This window comes from Physeter macrocephalus, chromosome 14 (genome assembly GCF_002837175.3).
Source record: "Physeter macrocephalus isolate SW-GA chromosome 14, ASM283717v5, whole genome shotgun sequence".
Taxonomy (NCBI): Eukaryota; Metazoa; Chordata; class Mammalia; order Artiodactyla; family Physeteridae; genus Physeter; species Physeter macrocephalus.
In genome coordinates this window covers 65,081,200-65,103,170 of record NC_041227.1, presented here as the reverse complement: position 1 = coordinate 65,103,170, position 21,971 = coordinate 65,081,200, and the positions used below count along the sequence as shown (strand labels likewise).

Genomic DNA, 21,971 nt, shown 5'->3' with positions numbered 1-21,971 from the left:
AAGGTGGGAGTGGGGGGAGAGACGTACTGGGAGTTTGGGGTTAGCAGATGCAAACTATTATATTGATATATAGAATGGATAAACAACAAGGTCCTACTCTATAGCGCAGGGAACTATATTCAATATCCTGGGATAAACCATAATGGAAAAGGATATGAAAAAGAATGTATATATGTGTATAACTGAGTCACTTTGCTGTGCAGCAGAAATTAATACAACATTGTAAATCAACTATATTTCAATTAAAAAATAAATTTAAGAAAACACACTACATTCTGCAATCAGTGAACCACCTAAGGGTCTCCCCAAAGGAAAAAGGAAGCACAAATACTCTTTACAGTGTATTGACCATACCTCTGAACACCTGGTGAGACAGACTCAGACAATAAAGCTAGAGTGACAACACTGGGTCAAGTAGAGCTGTCCCTGACATTTGGGCTGGTGGAGATGTAAATCCTAAGAATGACAACCTGGTTGATGATTCTAGACTAAACACGTAAGCAAGAACTTCAAAATGTAGAGGTAACAGCCATCACTGTGCTGAAGTGTTAGGAAGATCACACTTTAACCCTATACTTCCCACCCCTCCATTGCCCAAAGCTCACCTGTATTTGCACCTGTCCTTACCCTCCTTCCTGCCCTCTCAGAAGAATGGAGAGTTTCTCTTCCCTCAAAGGCTAGTTAACTTCAGTCCATGCTCTACATCCTCCCTTCCCTCTCCTCCAGCAATGATTTCCCTTGTTGGTAATTTCTTTCATCGTTTGCCACTGATTCTTTGCCTTCAATTTATTCTTTAAAATAACTTTCCCTTTCCCTTACCTGCCTTCCAAACCTCTCCCTTGAGTTACTCACCTCAAATATCCCTGAAAGTGTCATCTTCACCTATATTAGACCAGGTAGATATGCCTTTTCCTCCCACTAGCTCTTTATCTATTTGACCAGCATCACTGTGTTAAAACCACACATCTCACTCCCCTCCTCTGCCTCCCAAAGGTACCCACTCTCAAGAATTTGGTGTGAACCCCTCTGGTCCATTTTAAAAACACTTCTGTTATGTATATATGTTATCATGAAAATACGGTATTTGGGAGGGTTTGATTTTACACATTTGGTATCACACTCTGCAATTTAATTTTTAAAAACTCAACATTAAGTTTTTGAGCTCTCGCCAAAGTCATGCATTTTACATAGCATTCATCCATTCTCCTCCTGATGGACGTTTAAGTTGTTTCCAATTTTCTGCTACTAAAAACAGAAGTTGCAATGAATCCTCCTTGTACATACATGTAGACCTTCTCGGGGGTACACACCCAACAGTGGCACTGCAAATTCATATGGTAATGACAATTTTACTAGATAATTCCAGATCATTCCTTGCAATGGTCACACCAAGATCACTCCCACCAGTGGTGTACGACCATTCCTTTTCCCCCCGATATCCTTGTCAACACTTGATACTGTCAGACTGTTACTTTTTTGCCAACTTGGTGGGAGTAAAACAGAATTTCATCTGATTACTACTTAAGTTCAATACCATTTTAATATGATACCCCGTTTCCTCTTTGAGCTGCCTGGTCATCTATCCTTTGCCCGTTTTTCTACTGGACTTTTAAAAAAATAGTAAGTATTCTTAATATACCCTGGATGCGAATCCTTTCTTTATATGTTACAATTATATGTTTCTATGCATACAATTATCTTCCCTCAAACTTATATTAGTAATCAGTATTTTACAAAAGCAATACAGGTGAGGCTCATGCGAAAACAGACTCAAGGAACACTGCTTCTCAAAAAATTTCAGAAAACTACTCTAAGTAGCAATGAAAAAAAATGGTACACGTTATCATGCCGTACCTCCAACTGGCCTTATCTCAAATTAGCATGAAATCTCAAATGTAAGAGGTTAAAAAAAAAATCTCACTGTGTATTCATGTTACATTTCTTTAGTTTCTCTTCCAGTTCAGGTATATCTCGGAGATCTGCTCCAATGATGGCATATCTTGTTGAATCCAACACGTGCCCATCTGTAAATGCAAGAAGAGATTATAATTTCAACAAATTGATCAAGAAGAGATTATAATTTCAATGGATGTGACTTTTACAAAACTAAAGTAAATGTATTGTTTTTCTCCATTATAAAAATGCATGCTCGGGCTTCCCTGATGACGCAGTGGTTAAGAATCTGCCTGCCAATGCAGGGCACATGGGTTCGAGCCCTGGTCCGGGAAGATCCCACATGCCACAGAGCAACTAAGCCCATGTGCCACAACTACTGAACCTGCACTCTAGAGCCCACGAGCCACAACTACTGAAGCCCACGTGCCTAGAGCCCGTGCTCCGCAACAAGAGAAGCCACTGCAATGAGAAGCCCGTGCACCGCAACAAAGACTAGCCCCCGCTCGATGCAATTAAGGAAAGCCCTCGTGCAGCAACGAAGACCCAACGCAGCCAAAAACAAATGAATGAATGAATGAATAAATAAATAAATAAATTTTAAAAATAAAAATCCATGCTCATTATGGGAAAAAAAAATCAGGTAAGAGGAGGGTGAAAATTAACTAAAAATCATACCTTCCAAAGACAACTATTAGTGTTTTAGTGTATAACATTCTAGCCTTTTTTCTATGTGCTTAAACTCCTATACACAACACGGACACATCCTCTCTCTCTCTCTCTCTCTCTCTCTCTCTCTCCCTCTCCCTCCCTCATAAGGAAAGCCCTCGTGCAGCAACGAAGACCCAACGCAGCCAAAAACGAATGAATGAATGAATAAATAAATAAATAAATTTTAAAAATAAAAATCCATGCTCATTATGGGAAAAAAAAATCAGGTAAGAGGAGGGTGAAAATTAACTAAAAATCATACCTTCCAAAGACAACTATTAGTGTTTTAGTGTATAACATTCTAGCCTTTTTTCTATGTGCTTAAACTCCTATACACAACACGGACACATCCTCTCTCTCTCTCTCTCTCTCTCTCTCTCTCTCCCTCTCCCTCCCTCAAACGCACACACACGCACGCGCACACACACACACACACACCCCCCGCCACACACACACCCTGCACAAAAAAAGATAATGGGGTCACCCAATACTTGTTTTGAAAGCTTTTCCTATTTAACAATAGCATCACGGACATCATTCTCTATGATTTCACCATGCTCCACGGAGTACATAAAACAGCTTACTTAGCCAATCACTCAATATTAGACAGGCAGTATTTCCAAGTTTACTCCATCTCAGGCACTGCAACGAACATCCTTGTATACATGTCACAAAGGACTTGTCTGTCCAGTTATGCAGGTTATGATGAGAAGAATTAGGAGATCAAAGAGTAAGCCTATTTAAATATTGGTACCAATTGCTCTCTAAATGTTTCATCAATTTGTGAGCTATTACGTTTAAAAGAAAACAGTTTATGTACTAAAGTATTTACAAATAAAATATTTCCTTTAAAATATTCCACCAGAGGTTGGATGGAATGGATGTATAGTAGTTCTCAAGCTTTGGCAGGCATCAGATTCACCCAGAGGGCTTGTTAAAACAGACTGATCAGGCTCCAGCCCCTGAGTTTCTGATTCAGATTTTTCAAAAATAGAAATCTGTATTTCTAACAAGTTCCCAGATGGGGTTGATGCTGTTAGCCTGGACTACACTTTTAGAACCACCAGTACAGATGAAATGAGACTGGCAATAAAGTTATGCGATGGGTACATGGAAGTTCATCAATCTAGTCACATTATTTTTGTGTAGGCCTGAAATTCTTTTCAATTTAAACTCTCTATTTTTAAAAATAGAATTAAATTGCTTGATTATTTACCTGAAGCACTGTTCACTCAACTTCCTCAAAGGTACAAACCATGGAAGAAGCTGGGACATTCTACAGCCATCCTACATCATTGCCAAGAACTCAGGTTCTCTCCTGAGAACCCACGGCAAAAAGTGTGGGAAAGGCGAAACAGCACGTAAGCAGGTTCTCCCTTATTTTCTTGAGAATCCCATTCAGCTCGTTCAAATACACTTGGCCACACCCCATAAGCTACAAGAAATACCTCCTAGGAATCTGCTAGATGTCAGGAAACCACCAAAGGGCAAGGCTGGGAAACCCAGAGTCAGTCCCAGGCACCATAACACCTGAGTCCAGAAAAGAATATCAAGGATGTGAAGGCACTTGCTTGCTCTGCTGTGAAAACAAGCAGTGATTCCCAAATGCCTGTGTGCCTTCTTACAAATAACATATATATTCAAGATGAGTTTTTCCATCCCTGACCGCACACACGCACAGACACACACACAAAGAGACCATCAGAATGTTGAAGCATGTGGTTTCCTTGAACTGTGCAATTCACAGAAGACACGTCTCACTCAGAGATGTGGATCTAAAGGTAGCACACAAGACAAAAATGGCACATGGTCATGGTTACTCTTAAAAATTGAGCACAAGGTACAGCAGAGCTGCAAGGGTCAAGGACCTGGGGCACACCCAGCAGTGGCCCATCCGTGTGCCCTGGCAACTGCCTGGGAAGTGCTGGACGTGAGGTCCCCAAGGCCCCATTAATGACAGAATCTGAGGCTCTAACAACGCACGCCACACACCCATCATGATTCCCACGCTCCTCTGAAGTCAGGGGCTACTCAAGCTGTGTAGAAATAGAAGGTCTATTATCCGCCCTTGAAGGATGCCTTACCTTCATTTCACAAGAAACAGAATGCATTTGGTAGAGGATACAGGCTCAGGGCAAGTTTCAAAGGAGTTTTACTATTCTGGGAAGATATACCATTTTTATAAAATCTAACTCTAGCAAGAGACCATGGGAACAACAACAAAAACCTTGATACCTTTGGAATGCTTCTGAGACTGGGTGAGAAAAAGACCTTGCTCATCAAAACGAGACCCACGATCCCTTCCTTTTTTTTCTATTTTCTACTTCCTAAGAGAAAAACGGGAGAGGATTAAAAGCTTTTTGTGTGATACTCTTATAAGAACAACTTTCTAAAGGAATAGCCCATACTTGCCCAATTCTGGAAAGCCAATTAACATTGACTGAAAACCTCCGAACTGCTACTAGTAGTTCCTTCTGTGATCAATCTTTAGAGGATTGACTTCTAAGAGGATTTAAGAGGGAGAACCCCTGAAAACATAACACCAAGATGGGTTTTTTAAAAATTAAGAACCAATTTGTACATGGCCAGAATGAAGAGACAAGTATGCAAATCCTGTTCCTCAGGCTTGGTCATCATTTCATTCAAGCAGCAGTTCTCAACCAGGGCAACTCTGTCCCTAGGGAACATCTGGCAGTGCCTGGAGACATTTTTGGTTGTCGCAACTGGGGGATGCTAGTGGCATCTAATAGGCAGAGGTTAGGGATGCTGCTAAACATTATAAACTGTGCAAGACAGCCCCACAACAGGGAATTATCCGGCCCCAGGTGTCAGGAGGGCTGAGGTTAAGAAACCCTGCGTTAAACTTACACACAAAAATTCAAAGACCATTAGTCGACGTTAAATTTTTAAAATCCTTCAATAGTCCTAATTATTCTTGGATAGGGACAACTTAACATGCCGTAGCTTTTATCCAGGACATGGTTCCCAAGATGAAAACTCTCTTTGGAGTACACCTGCAGAGGAATGGGCTTTGGTCTCAAACAGCCCTGACAACAAACGTCTACTCTGCCAGTTCCTAGTCATACGACATACCGCTCACACCTACTTTTAAGTATAAAATGCATACAATGGCAACCTCATACGGTCATGGCTAAGATTAAGGGCGATGTCAAAGTGCTGAGCTCCATGGATCCCAAACTGTACTGAGGTGCCCTGGGGCGGCACAACCAACTCACAAGGGCAGAACAGGAGGTTTTACATTTTTGAGGGAAACCCAGAGATACTCAACATGCACCAGACACAAGCAGGCCACCAGCTCAAGGCAGTCACAGTTTCCACAGGAGACTTCTCTGCACTCCTTTTAATGACACCGTATCTCTGCAAAGCTGATTTCTCAGGTGTGACTGTGATGAAAAAGCCACTACTGCTCAAACATCATCTGCAATATTGCAAGAGGAACAGGTGGTAGCGTCCAATCTGGCTCCCAGGTGAGGTCATAAAGGGCCCGACAGGAGCACATATCCCATTAGAAGTAACTGTGGTTATTTAAGAATGAAATGAAGAGAGTATTTCTTCTTAGAATGTAAGCTGCTTTTTTTTTTCAAATGACCAAAAAGTTGTTAGGACATAAATACTTACAATGCTTGAACCCAACTTATTAATAAGTAGAACTGCTGATATGTTTTTTAACCTAGAGACATCATGAAAAATTTACTGAGGCACTTAGTAAAGGGAAGTGGGCATGCACTTCTTGGCCTAACTCAATGGTGGTACATCGTGGAGGTCTTCTGTGAAGACCAGACCACAGATGATTAAATCCGGGCAGGCGCTGAGAAGCTCCACCCAGATGAACCCAACCCAAATTGCCAAGCTGCAGGATTGTGAGCTAAACAGATGGCTGTTATTTTAAGCCACATGCTTTGCAGTGGTTTGTTACAGAGCAAAAGCTCATATAGGCTTTAATTATCTGCCTCATTAAGCTCACACCTATGAAAGGCAGGAGAAAGCGGAAGATTTACACAATGTAACACGGTAGTTAAACACACCCACACCCACACCCACACACAGAATCCACAGGGCATACAAGTCATGATCTCTTCCATCACCTCTAAGTCAGCATTTCAAGAGAGAGATGTGTTCCTATGTGCTACTGACCTGTAGTGAGTCCCATCAATCCCATTCATTATATGTCTTCAAAGACAGACTTATTATTAGGATTGCGAAGTGTTCTTTTAGGGCCACAGATTTTCCTAGAACATTTTAGTTTAAAAATAAAAAAGCTGGGATTGACATGTACACACTGCCATATTTAAAAAGGATAACCAACGGGGACCTACTGTATAGCACAGGGAACTCTGCTCAATGTTATGTGGCAGCCTGGATGGGAGGGGACTCTGGGGGAGAATGGATGCATGTATATGTACGGCTGAGTCGCCTTGCTGTGCACCTGAAACCATCACAACGTCGTTAATCGGCTATACTCCAATATAAAATAAAAAGTTTAAAAAATTAAAATTAAAAAAAAAAGCGTTGTAAAATAAAGACAGCCTCAGGTGGATTTCTGGACCACAGAGAAGTTTTGCTTGTTTGTCTGTCCATCTGTCCACGCAGGAATACTTACTGAGCTCTCATTATGTCCTGGGCACTGAGTCCTGGGAAGAAACTGATGAACAAAAAGGCACAGTCCTGCCCCCATGGGGCCTGCAATCCAGCAGGGAAGATGAAGAGTGGACAAGTGTGGGGAACACTACAAAGCGGGGTGCAGTCTTTTGGGAGTGCGTAACAGGGTCCCACCTCCCTTAGAAGAGAGTCCACACTACTTGGTCTGGCCGAGGAGATCCTGCATGATGCAGCCCCGCCTTCTTCAGCTTCATCTTGAGCCATGCACCCCTCTCCACTGCCAGCTCCAGTCACACTGGCCTTTCGACTTCCTCGCATGCTCCTTCTTTCCCTAAGCTTGCCTTGTGCGAGACAATCTTCCCCCGAGACAGTTTCTCCTTTTTACGGTTCAGCTGAGATACCTGACACCACTCTGCAATGCTTTGATTTGTTGCTCTTTTTACTTTATACTCAACTAGTTCCACATCGGAGTTGAGATGGATTACAAAGACACAAACATTCACTCATTCAAGCATTCAGGTATGTATTTATTCCATCAATCATCTCTGTGTGCCAGGCACTGTTCTAGGTGCTGGGGATGTAGCAATGAACAAGATAGGAGAGGTCCCTGTGCTCTTGAGGCTTATCCCCTCAAAGAGGGAGAGACGGTGAATCATTAAACAAATGAAGAATCAAGATAGCATCAGAGTATTAAGAGCTATGAAGAAAATAAAAGAGGAGAGAAAACTATGCCTAGAGTAGGAAGTGGCAGCTGAAGTGGGACATGGGCGATGAGATGGAGCCCATTAAGCAAAATTAGGGGGAAAGAGTTCCAGGCCAAGGGAAGAGGAAAGGTTTGAAGGTGAGAGCAAGCTTGGCACATTCAGAGGACAGCAGGAGGGCAGTGTGGTGAGATCATAGTTACTGTAGTTGAAAATAGAATCGGGGGACTTCCCTGGTGGTGCAGTGATTAAGAATCTGCCTTCCAACTCAGGGGACACAGGTTCGATCCCTAGTCGGGGAACTAAGATCCCACATGCCGCGGGGCAACTAATCCCGTGTGCTCTAGAGCCTGCGCCACAACTAGAGAGCCCGCGTGCCACAACTAGAGAGCCCACGCGCTCTGGAGCCTGCACCGCAACTAGAGTGAAGCCTGCGTACTGCAACGAAGAGCCCACGCACCACAACTAAAGATCCCACGTGCCGCAACTGAGACCCAACACAGCCAAATAAATAAATAATAAATAATAAATAAATATTTTTTAAAAAAGGAAGGAAAATCAGGAGGCATCCAGACACCCAATTAACCATGTAGATTTTAGCACTAGAAAGATTTAAGCAAGAAAGTAATAGAATCTGACTTACTTTTTAAGAACTCATCCTGACTTACTTTTCATTGTGTACTCATTCACCTACTTTTAATTTCTTACCCTGTGCATAATTCAGCGTAAGAAAACATCTATCATCAATTCTAAGATGCATATATTTTTCACATTTTAACATTTCTGAAATCTGGATGCATCTAACAGTCGGTAATGTATCAGTTTAATTTGTCAGCACTTTTTCTCTCCTATTGATAAATAAATAGTGGTGATTCTTACAATCACAGCCCCAGGGGTTTGATGAAAAAGAGTAATTTTTCCGCTCCGCGGCACGTGGGATCCTCCCAAACCGGGGCGCGAACCCGGTTCCCCTGCATCGGCAGGCGGACGCGCAACCACTGCGCCACCAGGGAAGCCCAAGAGTAATTTTTAAACGAAATTTTTGTCAGTTTTATTATCATCTATCACTTTTCTCAGATTTTCATTCACGTTTTTATTTATTTTTATTCAGATTCCTTTCTCAGTATGATGGCAAGATCAAAAACTACTGATATAAAGGACAAGACTGGAAAATTTACCCACGTGAGACACAAACACAGATTTAAAAAAACAAGCAAAAGACAAAGAAAAAAATATACAATAAAAAAAGTTGACAAGAGACTTCCCTGGTGGCACAGTGGATAAGACTCCACACTCCCAATGCAGGGGGCCCAGGTTCGATCCCTGATCAGGGAACTAGATCCCACACACATGCCACAACTAAGAGTTCGCATGCCACAACTAAGGAGCCCATGAGCCATAACTAAGGAGCCTGCCTGCTGCAACTAAGGAGCCCAGTTGCTGCAACTGAGGACCCGGAGAGCCGCAACTAAGGAGTCTGTGAGCTGCAACTAAGACCCGGTGCAACCAAATAAATATAAATATATAAATAAGTATTTTTTTTTTAAAGTTGACAAGAGGCTTTTATCACAGAACATATCTATACGTTATAATTGAAAAAAAAAAAAGGCGGGGGGTAAACAATGCAACTGAAGAAAAAAATGGGCAAAGGGAAAAAAAGGCAATTTACAAAGAAATTCCCAAAGGCCAATAAAACTATAGAAAGATACTCCATCTCACTAGCATTCAAAGTTATATAAAATTTTAAAACAGGGCTTCCCTGGTGGTGCAGTGGTTGAGAGTCCGCCTGCCGATGCAGGGGACACGGGTTCATGCCCCGGTCCGGGAAGACCCCACATGCCGCGGAGCGGCTGGGCCCGTGAGCCATGGCCGCTGAGCCTGCGCGTCCGTAGCCTGTGCTCCGCAACGGGAAAGGCCACAACAGTGAGAGACCCGCGTACCGCAAGAAAAAAAAAAAAAAAAGAAAAAGAAAAAACATAAAATACATAGAAACAGCTATATAGTCAGTGATCAAAAATATTAGCTCTATTCAGCAGCACTCAGCGTTGGGACATTGTTACAGCCCATCAGATTGGTAGAAATTTTTTAAAATGATAATATCCAGCGTTAGTGAGGGTGTAGGGAAAGAGAATCCTCATCTACTCTTAATGAAAACATAAATTAATAAAAAAGGTCTTGAAGATCAGTTTGGTAGTAGCTATTAAAATTCACAATGTACAATTCTTTAAGCTAGCAATTCCTGCAAATACGCACATATATATGTGTTTTCTACAACAGTGTTGAATATAAAAATATAAAAAGGCAGGAATCTAAATGACCATCAGTAGGGAAAAGATTAAACAAAACGGAATTTCCATGCAGAGGAGTACTGTAAAGCCGTTAGAAATAATGAGGCAGATTTATATATTCTGACATGAGAAGACAGCCATGATTTACTAGGACGTGAAAAGAGCAAGTCACAAAACAGTATGTATAAATTATTTATTTTATTAAAATTACATATAAACCTATATTTATATATAGAAGTATAGATCCATTCGTTCAACAAATATATGTTACACTACAACATATATTTATTCAATGTGTATATACATTCATTCAACAAAAAATTGTTGAGTCTTTTATGTGTCACACACTGGATTCTATCTGTGTGTGTACTTTATTGTGTGTGATATTTACCTTTCTCTGGGTATACTGTTCACATCTGTGGTAGAAAATACTCTGAACACTGGTTATCTTGGGTGGGAAGGGGGATTATGGAAAGCCTTTACTTTCTACTTCATATATTTCTACACGGATGGATCAAAGTCGTAGCAAAGTACTAGCACATTCATTGCAGATAATCATTCTGACACCAAACACACAGAAAATTACGGTAGAAAAACTGTACAGAAAGCAAATAGGCCAGCAAATGGCAAAGCCTGAACAGCTTCTACTTACAACTTGTATAAGGGAAACAAAGGATGGGGGAGATATCATTTTCTGTGGAAACTTTATTGGGAATCTCATCACTAGGAGGATGACTAAAGCACTGTGGTCGTGTAAAAGAGGAAGCGTATCTAATCGTCTGAGGTTTGCTGTGCTATCTGTGTCGACCATCCGAGAAGGCCATCATCTCTAAGCATGTTTTCTGACCCAAATTATTAATAAGGCCCTGGAACCTCACTGTCAGATACAGACTGAAAACAATGGAAGATTCTGGAAGAGTTTTACCATAATTCGAAAGGCTTAGAAATGAGGAAAGTGGTGTTGTAAACATTCATAATTAAAACCTGAGGGGGAAAACTGACTGCAGGGGCCAAGGAGGTGACATAAACCAGGAAGCAGGTCAGGTGTAAGACAAGAGGGAGTGGTGGGGTCAGAAATGGAGAAGACACGACCCTTCTAAATGAAGCGGCCGCTGCTCAACGACTGCCATGTAGGAGCTAGATGTGATTTTTCCAAGCAAAACTGAAAATCAAGACTTGCATGAAAAATCTCCCATTTTTGAAATGTTTGCAACTATTTTAAATTCTTTTTAAAGAGTGGGGACCTATGGACATCTAAGAAGAGTCACATCAAAACTGTTTTTAAGGGGCTTCCCCGGTGGCGCAGTGGTTGAGAGTCCTCCTGCCGATGCAGGGGACGCGGGTTCGTGCCCCGGTCCGGGAAGATCCCACATGCCGCGGAGCGGCTGGGCCCGTGAGCCATGGCCGCTGAGCCTGCGCGTCCGGAGCCTGTGCTCCGCAGCGGGAGGGGCCACAACGGTGGGTGAGAGGCCCGTGTACCACAAAAGCAAACAAACAAAAACAACAACAACAAAAACTGTTTTAAATTCCTTCATAGTAACTGTGGTGGAGGTGAAACTGTATGAGCAGACGGACACATGTATTCGTGCGTGCGCGCGCGCACACGCGCACACACACACATCATCTTTAAAAAGAAAAGGGGAAAAAGAGCAAAAATTGTTATATAGCCCAGGTTGTATTACTTAGGTTAAGGATACTTGCCCATTTGAAGTGTGTCCTCTGAATGTAAGTCTAAAATGGGTTTTGATAGGAGAGGTTTCAATCTGTAGAAGATGAGAAAAAGAAAGGCGAGTCAAGCAGCTCACTTACCGCTAAAATGCACACAGCCACTACAGACATGGCAAAGAGGGATCACTACTATTCAAAGGAAGGGCCATGCCAAAGGGTCATCTGTTTAATCACATTTGACCCTAGGCACATACAGTAAAAGTCCAGGGGATACAAGTCAGTTAGGTCAGCTAAGCTTTACATGGAGAATCTGATATCAAATCACAAACTGATCGTGACATACTTACTTAGAAACAGCTACAGACAGGCTAGCAAGAATTTTCCAAATGTTCCAGTGTTTTTAGTAACATTTATGTGATAACTCTCCCAATCAAAAATATGCGAAAAAACAGGGAATTCCCTGGTGGTCCAGTGGTTAGGACTCTGTGCTTCCAATGCAGGGGACGCGGGTTCGATCCCTGGTCGGGAAACTAAGATCCCATAGGCCGAGCCCAAAATAACTGATTAACTTCAGCCTCCCATTCATTCATTCAAAAAATATTTACTACACATCTGTTCTGGGCCAGGCACCTTTCTATACCCTGATGATAAGTAAGCAAAATACACATAAAAATTCAGATTAATACACATTGTTAATCAACTACAATCCAATATAAAATTTTTTTAAAATTCAGATTATTAATCTACTCTAGGTCATGTTCAGAGAAATTACATGAACGGAGAGAAGAGTCACAAAGGAGGGTATATTTCATGTGGAAGACTGCATGATATGTTGGAATGAGGGTCCCGGGGACAAGAAAAAGGGAGGAGGGGATGAAAGGAAAGCAGTGCCCTAAAATGAGGTCTCCTGCTTTCAGACCTGCCGTCTACCAGGATCTGGCTCTGAATCTCACCAGGCTCTTGCTTCCGGCCAAAGCCACACTTACTTGATGCTGTGCAGCTTTCTCGTGACTATCATTGGAAAGTCGATTTCAAAATATTTACTTGGTAGAAGATCTTCATCCTGAGAAAAAACACACAGTAATCTTTCTATAATTATTTATTACTCATACATTTGCCTATCATCTTCATGTACCAAGTTCTAGGGCCTGAAGAGCAATAGGGTACTTACGGATTTAAAATCAGGGGAATGATATGGTAAGAAATGTACTTTTCAAGTTATTTGGTCTCGGCATAAAGAACAAATGGAGGGAAAAAGGAGACTATTGTAGCTGTCCAGGAGACAAGTGATGGGGCGCCTGAATCAGGGGAATGGTGGTCACTGGGATGTTAAGAGGTAGACTGGAAGCAGGACATGAGTATTTCTCAAAAAAGCAGCTTGATGTGCTCCACAACAAGAGAAGCCACCGCAATGAGAAGCCCACACACCGCAATGAAGAGTAGCCCCAGGGCTTCCCTGGTGGCGCAGCAGTTGAGAGTCCGCCTGCCGATGCAGGGGACACGGGTTCGTGCCCCGGTCCGGGAGCCACATGCCGTGGAGCGGCTGGGCCCGTGAGCCATGGCCGCTGAGCCTGCGCGTCCGGAGTCTGTGCCCCGCAACAGGAGAGGCCACAACAGTGAGAGGCCCGCGTACCGCAAAGAAAAAAAAAAGAGTAGCCCCCGCCCCGCCTCAACTAGAGAAAGCCTGCACACAGCAACGAAGACCCAATGCGGCCAAAAATTAATTAATTAATTTTTTTAAAAAGCACCTTGAGACCTATTAGAGAGGGTCAAGAAACCAATGTGGTGGGTTGTGACCAGCAGTTTGGGGATGAAATAGAATAAAGTAGCAAATATCAGAAAGCATCACATGGAATGAGAGATACATTTATTTTTTTCTGTGAGAGTCGAGACTAGTGGGGTGGTAAACAGCAGGCACTCTGGAGCCTGGAGGGACAAGGTTCAAATCCTAGCTCCACCACTTGTTTGTTGTGAGGCCTTGGGAAAGTCACTAAACTCCGTGGGCCAAGGTTTCCTCATTTGAAAAGTAAAGAAAATAACACCTCATAGGGTTGTGGGGATTAATGAGGAAATACGTGAGTGACACTCAGAACAGGGCCTGCCCTTAGTAAGTACCATGTGTGTGCCCTTATTATTTATAGACATAGGTACATAGACCTGGGTCCTGGCTAGGGATGTACAGTTATTTTTTTACTGTGGCTGCAGTTTTAAAAAGTGTGAAACACACACACACACACACACAGCCCTGCTTCCCCCTTGCGGTTTTCCTAGCTTAGTTGGTGGCTACACCCCCATCCAGTCACCTACTGGTCATGCTAGAAATCTCCAGCTCCTCCTCCCTGTCCAATCAATCACTCAGCCCCGAATATACACAAATGTCAGATCACTATGTAATACATACTATGAAACTAACATCGTATTATATGTCAAATCATATGATGTCGCTTATATGTGGAATCTAAAAAAAATGATACAAATGAGCTTATGTACAAAACAGAAATAGACCCACAGACAGAGAAAACAAACTTATGGTTACCAAAGGGGAAAGGGGGGAGGGATAAATTAGGAGTTTGGGATTAACATACACACTACTATATATAAAATAGATAACAAACAAGGACCTACTGTATAGCACAGGGAACTCTACTCAATATTTTGTAATAACCTATAAGGGAAAAGAACCTGGGAAAGAATAGGTATCTATATCTGTATCTCTCTCTCTATATATAACTGAATCACTTTGCTGTATACCTGAAACTAACACAACATTGTAAATCAACTATACTTCAATTAAAAAAAATTATGTCAAGTATTGATATTTCAATTTAAAAAAATCACTCAGCCCCACTGACTATTCTCAAATGCATCCTCTCCTCCTCAGCTCTACTATCACCAGCTGTGAACGACTAAAACAACACCCCTTTCTGCCTGCAGCAGCTCTTCACACCCCTAAGACTTAGCAAGAAACAAGGCGCTCCATAACCTGCTATTCTTTTAATACCCTCATGCCCACTTGCACTTATATTCCAGAAATAGAGAGCTACTTATTTTTTTAAAAAAAATTAAAAAAGAGGAAAGAAAAAGAAAGTTGCTGATATCCAGAACCTGGTGGTGGCTTCTTTGGCGTAGGGTGGGATAAAGAAAAAGGAGGGGTAAGGAGGTTTCCTTGTTTCTGATGAGCAGCCTGGCAGGTAAGAGCACCATTCACACAGACAATAACCAGAGATGAAGGACAGGTTGGGAGGGGCAGCAGATCCCCCCGAGGACAGAATGATGGGGGCAGAAATCATGAGGAAGCAGTTCCTGGTAGGAAGGAGACCCCTAAGGGCAAGTAACAGAATTGGGAGATCCACCCACATGGAAAATGGTCCTCAGTTAAAATTTCAGGGGATCTGGTCTGGGGGAAGGAGGGGAAGGACAGAGAAGGAAGGAGGAAGAGAAAAAGAAAGAAACAAACAAAGGGACAAGACGGTTTCCTGACATCAGAGGAGACCTGGACTCACCCACCTTCAGCTGTTCACTCTTGGAACTGCAACACATACCTACTACCTGACTGCAGAGCAGGGCTATATAAAAGCTATCTGGAGATATTCGGAGGATGTGTTTAAAGGATACACAGAAATAACTTTCTCTAAGAAATTCTACAACATCTTTCAAGAACTTTTACTCACAAGGTATAGAGTGTTAAGAACAGTCTAAAATTCCAGAAGACCACGAGGACAATCAAGCAAATAAATGAAGGACAGCATAGTGTCCCACATCTCACACAGGACTTCTTTTTTTTTTTTAACATCTTTATTGGAGTATAATTGCTTTACAATGGTGTGTTAGTTTCTGCTTTATAACAAAGTGAATCAGTTATACATATACATATGTCCCCATATCTCTTCCCTCTTGCGTCTCCCTCTCTCCCCCCCCCCCCATCCCCTAGCTATCCATCCTACGTTTGGTAGTGTATATATGTCCATGCCACTCTCTCACTTCGTCCCAGCTTACCCTTCCCCCTCCCCGTGTCCTCAAGTCCATTCCCTACGTCTGTCTTTATTCCTGTCCTGTCCCTAGGTTCTTCATAACCATTTTCTTTAAGATTCCATATATATGTGTTAGCATACGATATTTGTTTTTCTCTTTCTGACTTACTTCACTCTAAGACAGACTCTAGGTCCATCCACCTCACTACAAATAACTCAATTTCGTTTCTTTTTACGGCTGAGTAATATTCCATTGTATATATGTGCCACATCTTCTTTACCCATTCATCTGTCGATGGACACTTAGGTTGCTTCCATGTCTGGGCTACTGTAAATAGAGCTGCAACGTACATTGTGGTACATGACTCTTGGAATTATGGTTTTCTCAGGGTAGATGTCCAGGACTTCTGACTTTTTAAAGAGCTTTCCCAGGCACTCACGCACTTGATCCTCATAAGAATTCTGAATAAGGGGTCACCGAGGAAGGAAAGCTTCCAAAAGGCACACCTGGAACTTATAAGAAACAGACTTCCTCTTTCTCAGCTTTCAGAAAGGGGCAAAATGGCTCTGGCAAGCGATGCTTCAACTTTTTATTCCACGATTCTCTGCAGCCCTCGGACACTCCACTCCCAAGTAGCTCGCGTGGCACAGGAGGCAGGGGAGACACCCAAGGCAGGGCACAGCCACCAGGGGGGCAGCCAGGAACAGCCACGAGGAAGGGTGGCCCTCAGACTCCAAGATCCAAGGTAGTCGACCACTTCACAGGTGGCCAAAACTGAGACTGCCTCCCCTCCATACCCGACCCTTTGGTTGTACAGAAACAGAATTCAAGAGACACCAAGAAGTGAGGCCCCTTAAAGGGTTTCACTCACCCTTTATTCTTTGCTCATGACAATACCAGCTTTCCCTGGCCCTGTTTTTGCCTGCTGCCTGAAGATGAGAGTCTTCGACTGTCCAGGCTTGGGCCCCTGAGATTATACAGAACAAGCTCACACGGTAGTGGCCCCAGAAAGCCTGTGACTCGCAGCTAAGCCTCTGCTGGTGCAGCGGGGGGCCATCCCAGGTGGAAAGAGCACGAGACTATAAGATCGATGGACACGACTTCCCCTGCTCTTTTATAGAGGCACATATAGCTCTAAAACAGGGATTAACAAACTTTCTGGAAGGAGTCAGAAAGTAAGCATTTTAGGCTTTGCAGGCCATAATGGTCTCTGTTTTAACTACTCAGCCCTGCTGTGAGAGCCATAGATAAGATGTAAATAAATGGGCATGGCTGTGTTCCAATAAAACTTTATTTACAAAAATAGGTGGCTGGCCAGATTTGGCCTGTGCAACCTCAGCTCTAAAAGAGCAAACAAGGGAATTCCCTGGCGGTCCAGTGGTTAGGACTCCGCCCTTCCACTGCAGGGGGACGGGGTCGGATCCCTGGTCGGGGAACTAAGATCCCGCAAGTACGCACGCGGTCAAATAAATAAATAATAAAAAATAAAAATTAAAGGCAAACATCAAATCAGGGGGGAAAACTCACAACAAAATGGAAAAGACTTAAAAAATAATAATAAAAGAGCAAACAAGCATAATTTAAAGAAAAAAAAGAGAAACTTTAGATTTTTAAAAATCCCTTCGGATCAATACAATTATCAAATAAAACAAAAAACTTCCACAAAGGACTTTAAGGCCCTGTGCTACTCCCCTTCCTCACCTTTGACAGAGAACCGTTTTCTTGGAAGGGGCACGTAAGCCTCGGTGTACCTGGCTCAGAAATTAAAATCTCAGATTTATTCATTATTAGCCCACCTACAAGATGGGGAAAAAAACCAAACCACATGACCAAGTCAAAAGGGTAAAAAAGGAGGGATTTCTCCAGCGGCCCCTGTAATGCCGGCAGTGCATTACACTCTTACACTACATTCTGTTCCAGTTGCTTCCACCACACCAGGGTCACGGCGTTACAGAGGCACAGTCGACCCACAGAAAAGACTCTCCCTGAACAACCACAGGGCTGTGTGCAGAGGAAAGAGGAAGGAATTGGGAGTCTGATGAGCTGGAGCCAATGTCGGTTCCACGTCCTAATGCCACTGGCTGTCCAATTTGGGGCAAGACACAGACTTTCAAAGCCCCACTTCCCTCAGATGTGTAAGCTCCCCTACCCAACACAGCTCCTGTTGTTAACTTATGACATCATATATGTAAACGCACTTCATAAATGTCAGTTATCTCATCTAGAAGGAAGAATGCAGAGGCAAACGATACTAGGGCCATGCTGAGGACACTGATTCTCAAGTAACAGAAAGGTTGGGAGCTCTGATTACCAAAGACCTTCTTATCAGGTGAGCTAATGAGGGATAAAATAGATAATGCAGGTCGAGTTATGCCTATATACTCTCATCTATCTTGGTCTACGCCCGCAAGAAATCTGGAGAGGGACTTCCCTGGTGGCGCAGTGGTTAAGAATCTGCCTGCCAATGCAGGGGACACGGGTTCGAGCCCTGGTCCGGGAAGATCCCACATGCCGCGGAGCAACTAAGCCCGTGCGCCACAACTACTGAGCCTGCGCTCTAGAGCCTGCAAGCCACAACTACTGAGCCCACGTGCCACAACTACTGAAGCCTGCACACCTAGAGCCCATGCTCCACAACAGGAGGAGCCACTAATGAGAAGTCCACGCACTGCAAGGAAGAGAAGCCCCTGCTCACTGCAACTATAGAAAGGCCTGTGCACAGCAACGAAGACCCAACACAGCCAAAAACAAATTAGTTAATTAATTATTTTTAAAAAAAGAAATCTGGAGAGACGCACATACTCATTACTACCACGTGACCGACCTGATAGGAGAACCAAGAAAAATCTGTACAAACCTACAAAAAAAAGAAAAAAGAAAGAAAATGCAATCAGTGAGATATCTGTAGGGAAAATGCAATCAGTGAGATATTTGTAGGGAAAACACAAAAATATTCGTTTTTTTAAAAAAAAAAAAAAAAAAAAAAAAAAATTTGTTTGGCAATAAAATCCAGCCCAGGAATCAAAGACCAGAACTTTAGTCCTGGTTCTGCCACTAACTAGACCCAAGTTTCCTTTCCTATGAGTGAGTATAATTACACCTGCCCTTGAACCCAAATAGAACGACTGAGGCATCAAATCAGAGAATGACTACAAAAGGGCTTTGCATCATGTTATCATTACCCAGCCTTGCAAATCTCCAAATGTTACCTAAGACACTGTGATGCCGACAATAAAGTCTTAAGTTATCGTCAAAATTACAAACACAAGTGTTCTTTTGTCTCAGCAGTTCCACTGGTAGAATCCTTGCTCCTTCTCCTGATATACTGCCACACGTGCCGCGGGAAATGTACCCAAGAATGTTTATTATAGCCCAGTTAGTAGCAGCAAAAGGTGAGAAACCACCCACATATTATCCTCACTAGGGCCCTGGTGAGATGAAGTACGGGGACGAAGGCGTTGTGGGGCTGGAGGGCTGCAAAGAGAGGTGGGAGACAGGCTGCCACTGCACTGCATTTTAATCTTTTCTTTACGCTTTTGAACCAGGTGAATGTCTTCAACAAATTAAATTTAAACAACTGGAAAGAGAAAACGGGAAATTTTAATTTACCTTTAACCTCCAGAAGGTGGTATCCATCCCAGCCCCGAGGTTTAGAACTTGACAATTACATTCTGTCTTCCGTAGAAATGCCTTTATAAGCTGGCTGACGCCATGGACTCGAGCAAAATACCCTAAGAGACAGACAGAGAAGCAAGCTATCACTCGGTGATGACAGAAATAATCCCTGCAAAGCCCACGGTGCTAGGGAGAGCAAAACAACACTTTTGCCCTTCTTCAGGGTCAGCATTTATCTGTAGACTTCATGGGAGAAATAATGACTCTCAAACGCTCTTCCTTTTTTTTTTTTTTTTTTTTTTAAAAAAAGCTGGTTGAACAAAAATAAGTACAAGATACTTAATGGTGGAATTAACGATCTGAAGAAAAATAAAGTGTCCTATACTTTTACTTAGGAAAGACAAGTGTTTTATATCAAAACATCTGATCTAAATGCTCCTCTTGTAAATGCGCTTTTTCAGGGCTCTAGGGAAAGCTAATTAGTACTCTGGTAAAACTCAAAATTGCAACAGCGTGTGGGAAATAATATTTTTAGGTCAGGAAATTGGGCAGATGAATGTCAGTCAAAGCAAAGAAAGCCATGCTTCTTATCTTGTTCCTTTCACCTCCATCTTGTCTGGGTTAGAGCCTCTGTGTTTATAAAATGGCATTGCAGAGAGCAGGAGGAGAGACACCAGCAAGTGGTGGCCTAATTAATGGACTTGTTAAGCTCTGGGGTGGGGAGCTGGGACAAAGGAGATGGGAAACCCAGAAGGGAAACAGGAAGACGGCATCCGTCTTGTTCTAAAGGCCTGTTGCTCAAGGTGTGACCGTTTTAAGAACAAAATTTGAGAGTAGCATTTAGAGACTTTACTGCCATTTGACAGAGAAATTTTATGTCTGGTGAGTGTGCTAATAAATAATTCGGGGAAATTCCCTAGCGGTTCAGTGGTTAGCACTCTGCGATTCCACTGCAAGGGTGCATGGATTCGATCCCTGGTCGGGGACCTAAGGTCCCACATGCCACGCAGTGTAGCCAAAAGAATAAATAAATAAAATAATCAATTTGATAATCCCTACCTTATAAATAAATAATTTGGGCTTGTGTCTACATTTCATTTTCCTAGTAAATCATCTTTATTGTATATTACAGAATATCATCCACAATGGATTCGACTTGGGAGAAAAAAATATGTCTTCACCACAGACGTCTGGGAAGTGCTCTCCTACTGGGCTGGAGGTCCCCAATCTAGAGATGCAAACCAGGAGAGGAAGAAGGAAGGGGGGTTGACATGCCGCCTGGGGCACCAAGCCAGTTGCCATGGTGGGTCCCTGTCTCTGGAACATTCGTTGGGAAATCTGTCTCAAGAGCTGGGGAGGGAGGCTTAAGAAAGGCCTCTTAACCAGGCCTTGCCCAATCTAACTGATGCCTGGATTCACCCTCAGCTCAAAGTAACTACCACATCCTTCTTCTCAGGAACAACCATTTACAAATTCCTTTGCCCTTCTTACAGAACCCACCTACGGGACCCATCTTTAGGGCCTAGATTCCCCACACATACAAGATTTACGTTCACTGGTCAGTTTCTCAATCTGGCTGAAACTAAGTCACACTCCTGTCTCAACTCCTTCGACTTCCTTGATGGAAATTACTTGCAGAACCTAATAGTGTTACTAACACTTTAATAGGGCAACAACAACAAAAATAATCCCTTATGTGAACAGACAGCTCGTAGTAAAAGATATGTAAATGGCTTTTATATTACTGTAAAAACCATTTTTCATGTATCAGGTGAACAAAGATGAAAAGTTTCATAATACACTGTGCTGGTGAGGAAGTTGGGAAACAAGCACTTTCATACACTGTTGAAGACAGTACACCCCGGAACTCTCTTTTTAAGAATGAATCCCTGGGCTTCCCTGGTGGCGCAGTGGTTGAGAGTCCGCCTGCCGACGCAGGGGACACGGGTTCGTGCTCCGGTCTGGAAGGATCCCACATGCCGTGGAGCGGCTGCGCCCGTGAGCCATGGCCGCTGAGCCTGCGCGTCCGGAGCCTGTGCTCCGCAACGGGAGAGGCCACAACAGTGAGAGGCCCGCGTACCGCAAAAAAGAAAAAAGAATGAATCCCTAAAACCTCAGGCCTCTCAGCTGATGAGATGTCGGGGAGGGAGATGGTCACTTGCCTCTGTTAATTTCCGGGGCCTTCCTCTCTTTAGATAGTCTCACCAAATGCTGGATGTAAGGGTCCTGCCAGTAGCCAACGCTCACTGCAAACCTGAAAGAGATGAACAAGGAAGCAGGTGAGTAGAGTAGGTTCAGGCCAGGTTCCATGGCCACGTTCCCAGGAACCAGGTCAAGGATCCACAGGAAATTTACTGACCTCAAAAGGCCAAATCATGCAACTAGAGATCATCATACTAAGTGAAGTAAGTCAGAAAGAGAAAGACAAATACCATATGATATCACTTGTATGTGGAATCTAAAAATATGATGCAAATGAACCTATCTATGAAACAGAAACAGA

General features: G+C 42.9%; 1 protein-coding gene across 3 annotated transcripts in view; it reads right to left on the bottom strand.

The window, feature by feature from the left end:
* LCMT1 (leucine carboxyl methyltransferase 1) overlaps positions 1 to 21,971 on the bottom strand; it is a 57,957-nt gene that overhangs the window by 14,894 nt on the left and 21,092 nt on the right. For all 3 annotated transcript variants that reach the window (XR_008619157.1, XM_007105620.3, XM_007105619.4), the window contains exons 2-6: positions 21,631 to 21,722; positions 19,463 to 19,584; positions 12,868 to 12,944; positions 11,915 to 11,976; positions 1,922 to 2,024 (exon numbers count right to left, since the gene is read on the bottom strand). Coding sequence is in view for 2 of the 3 variants with exons in the window: in XM_007105620.3 (XP_007105682.2) it covers positions 1,922 to 2,024; positions 11,915 to 11,976; positions 12,868 to 12,944; positions 19,463 to 19,584; positions 21,631 to 21,722 (456 nt within the window). In the remaining variant the exon portion in view is untranslated. The remainder of the gene's footprint in view (positions 1 to 1,921; positions 2,025 to 11,914; positions 11,977 to 12,867; positions 12,945 to 19,462; positions 19,585 to 21,630; positions 21,723 to 21,971) is intronic.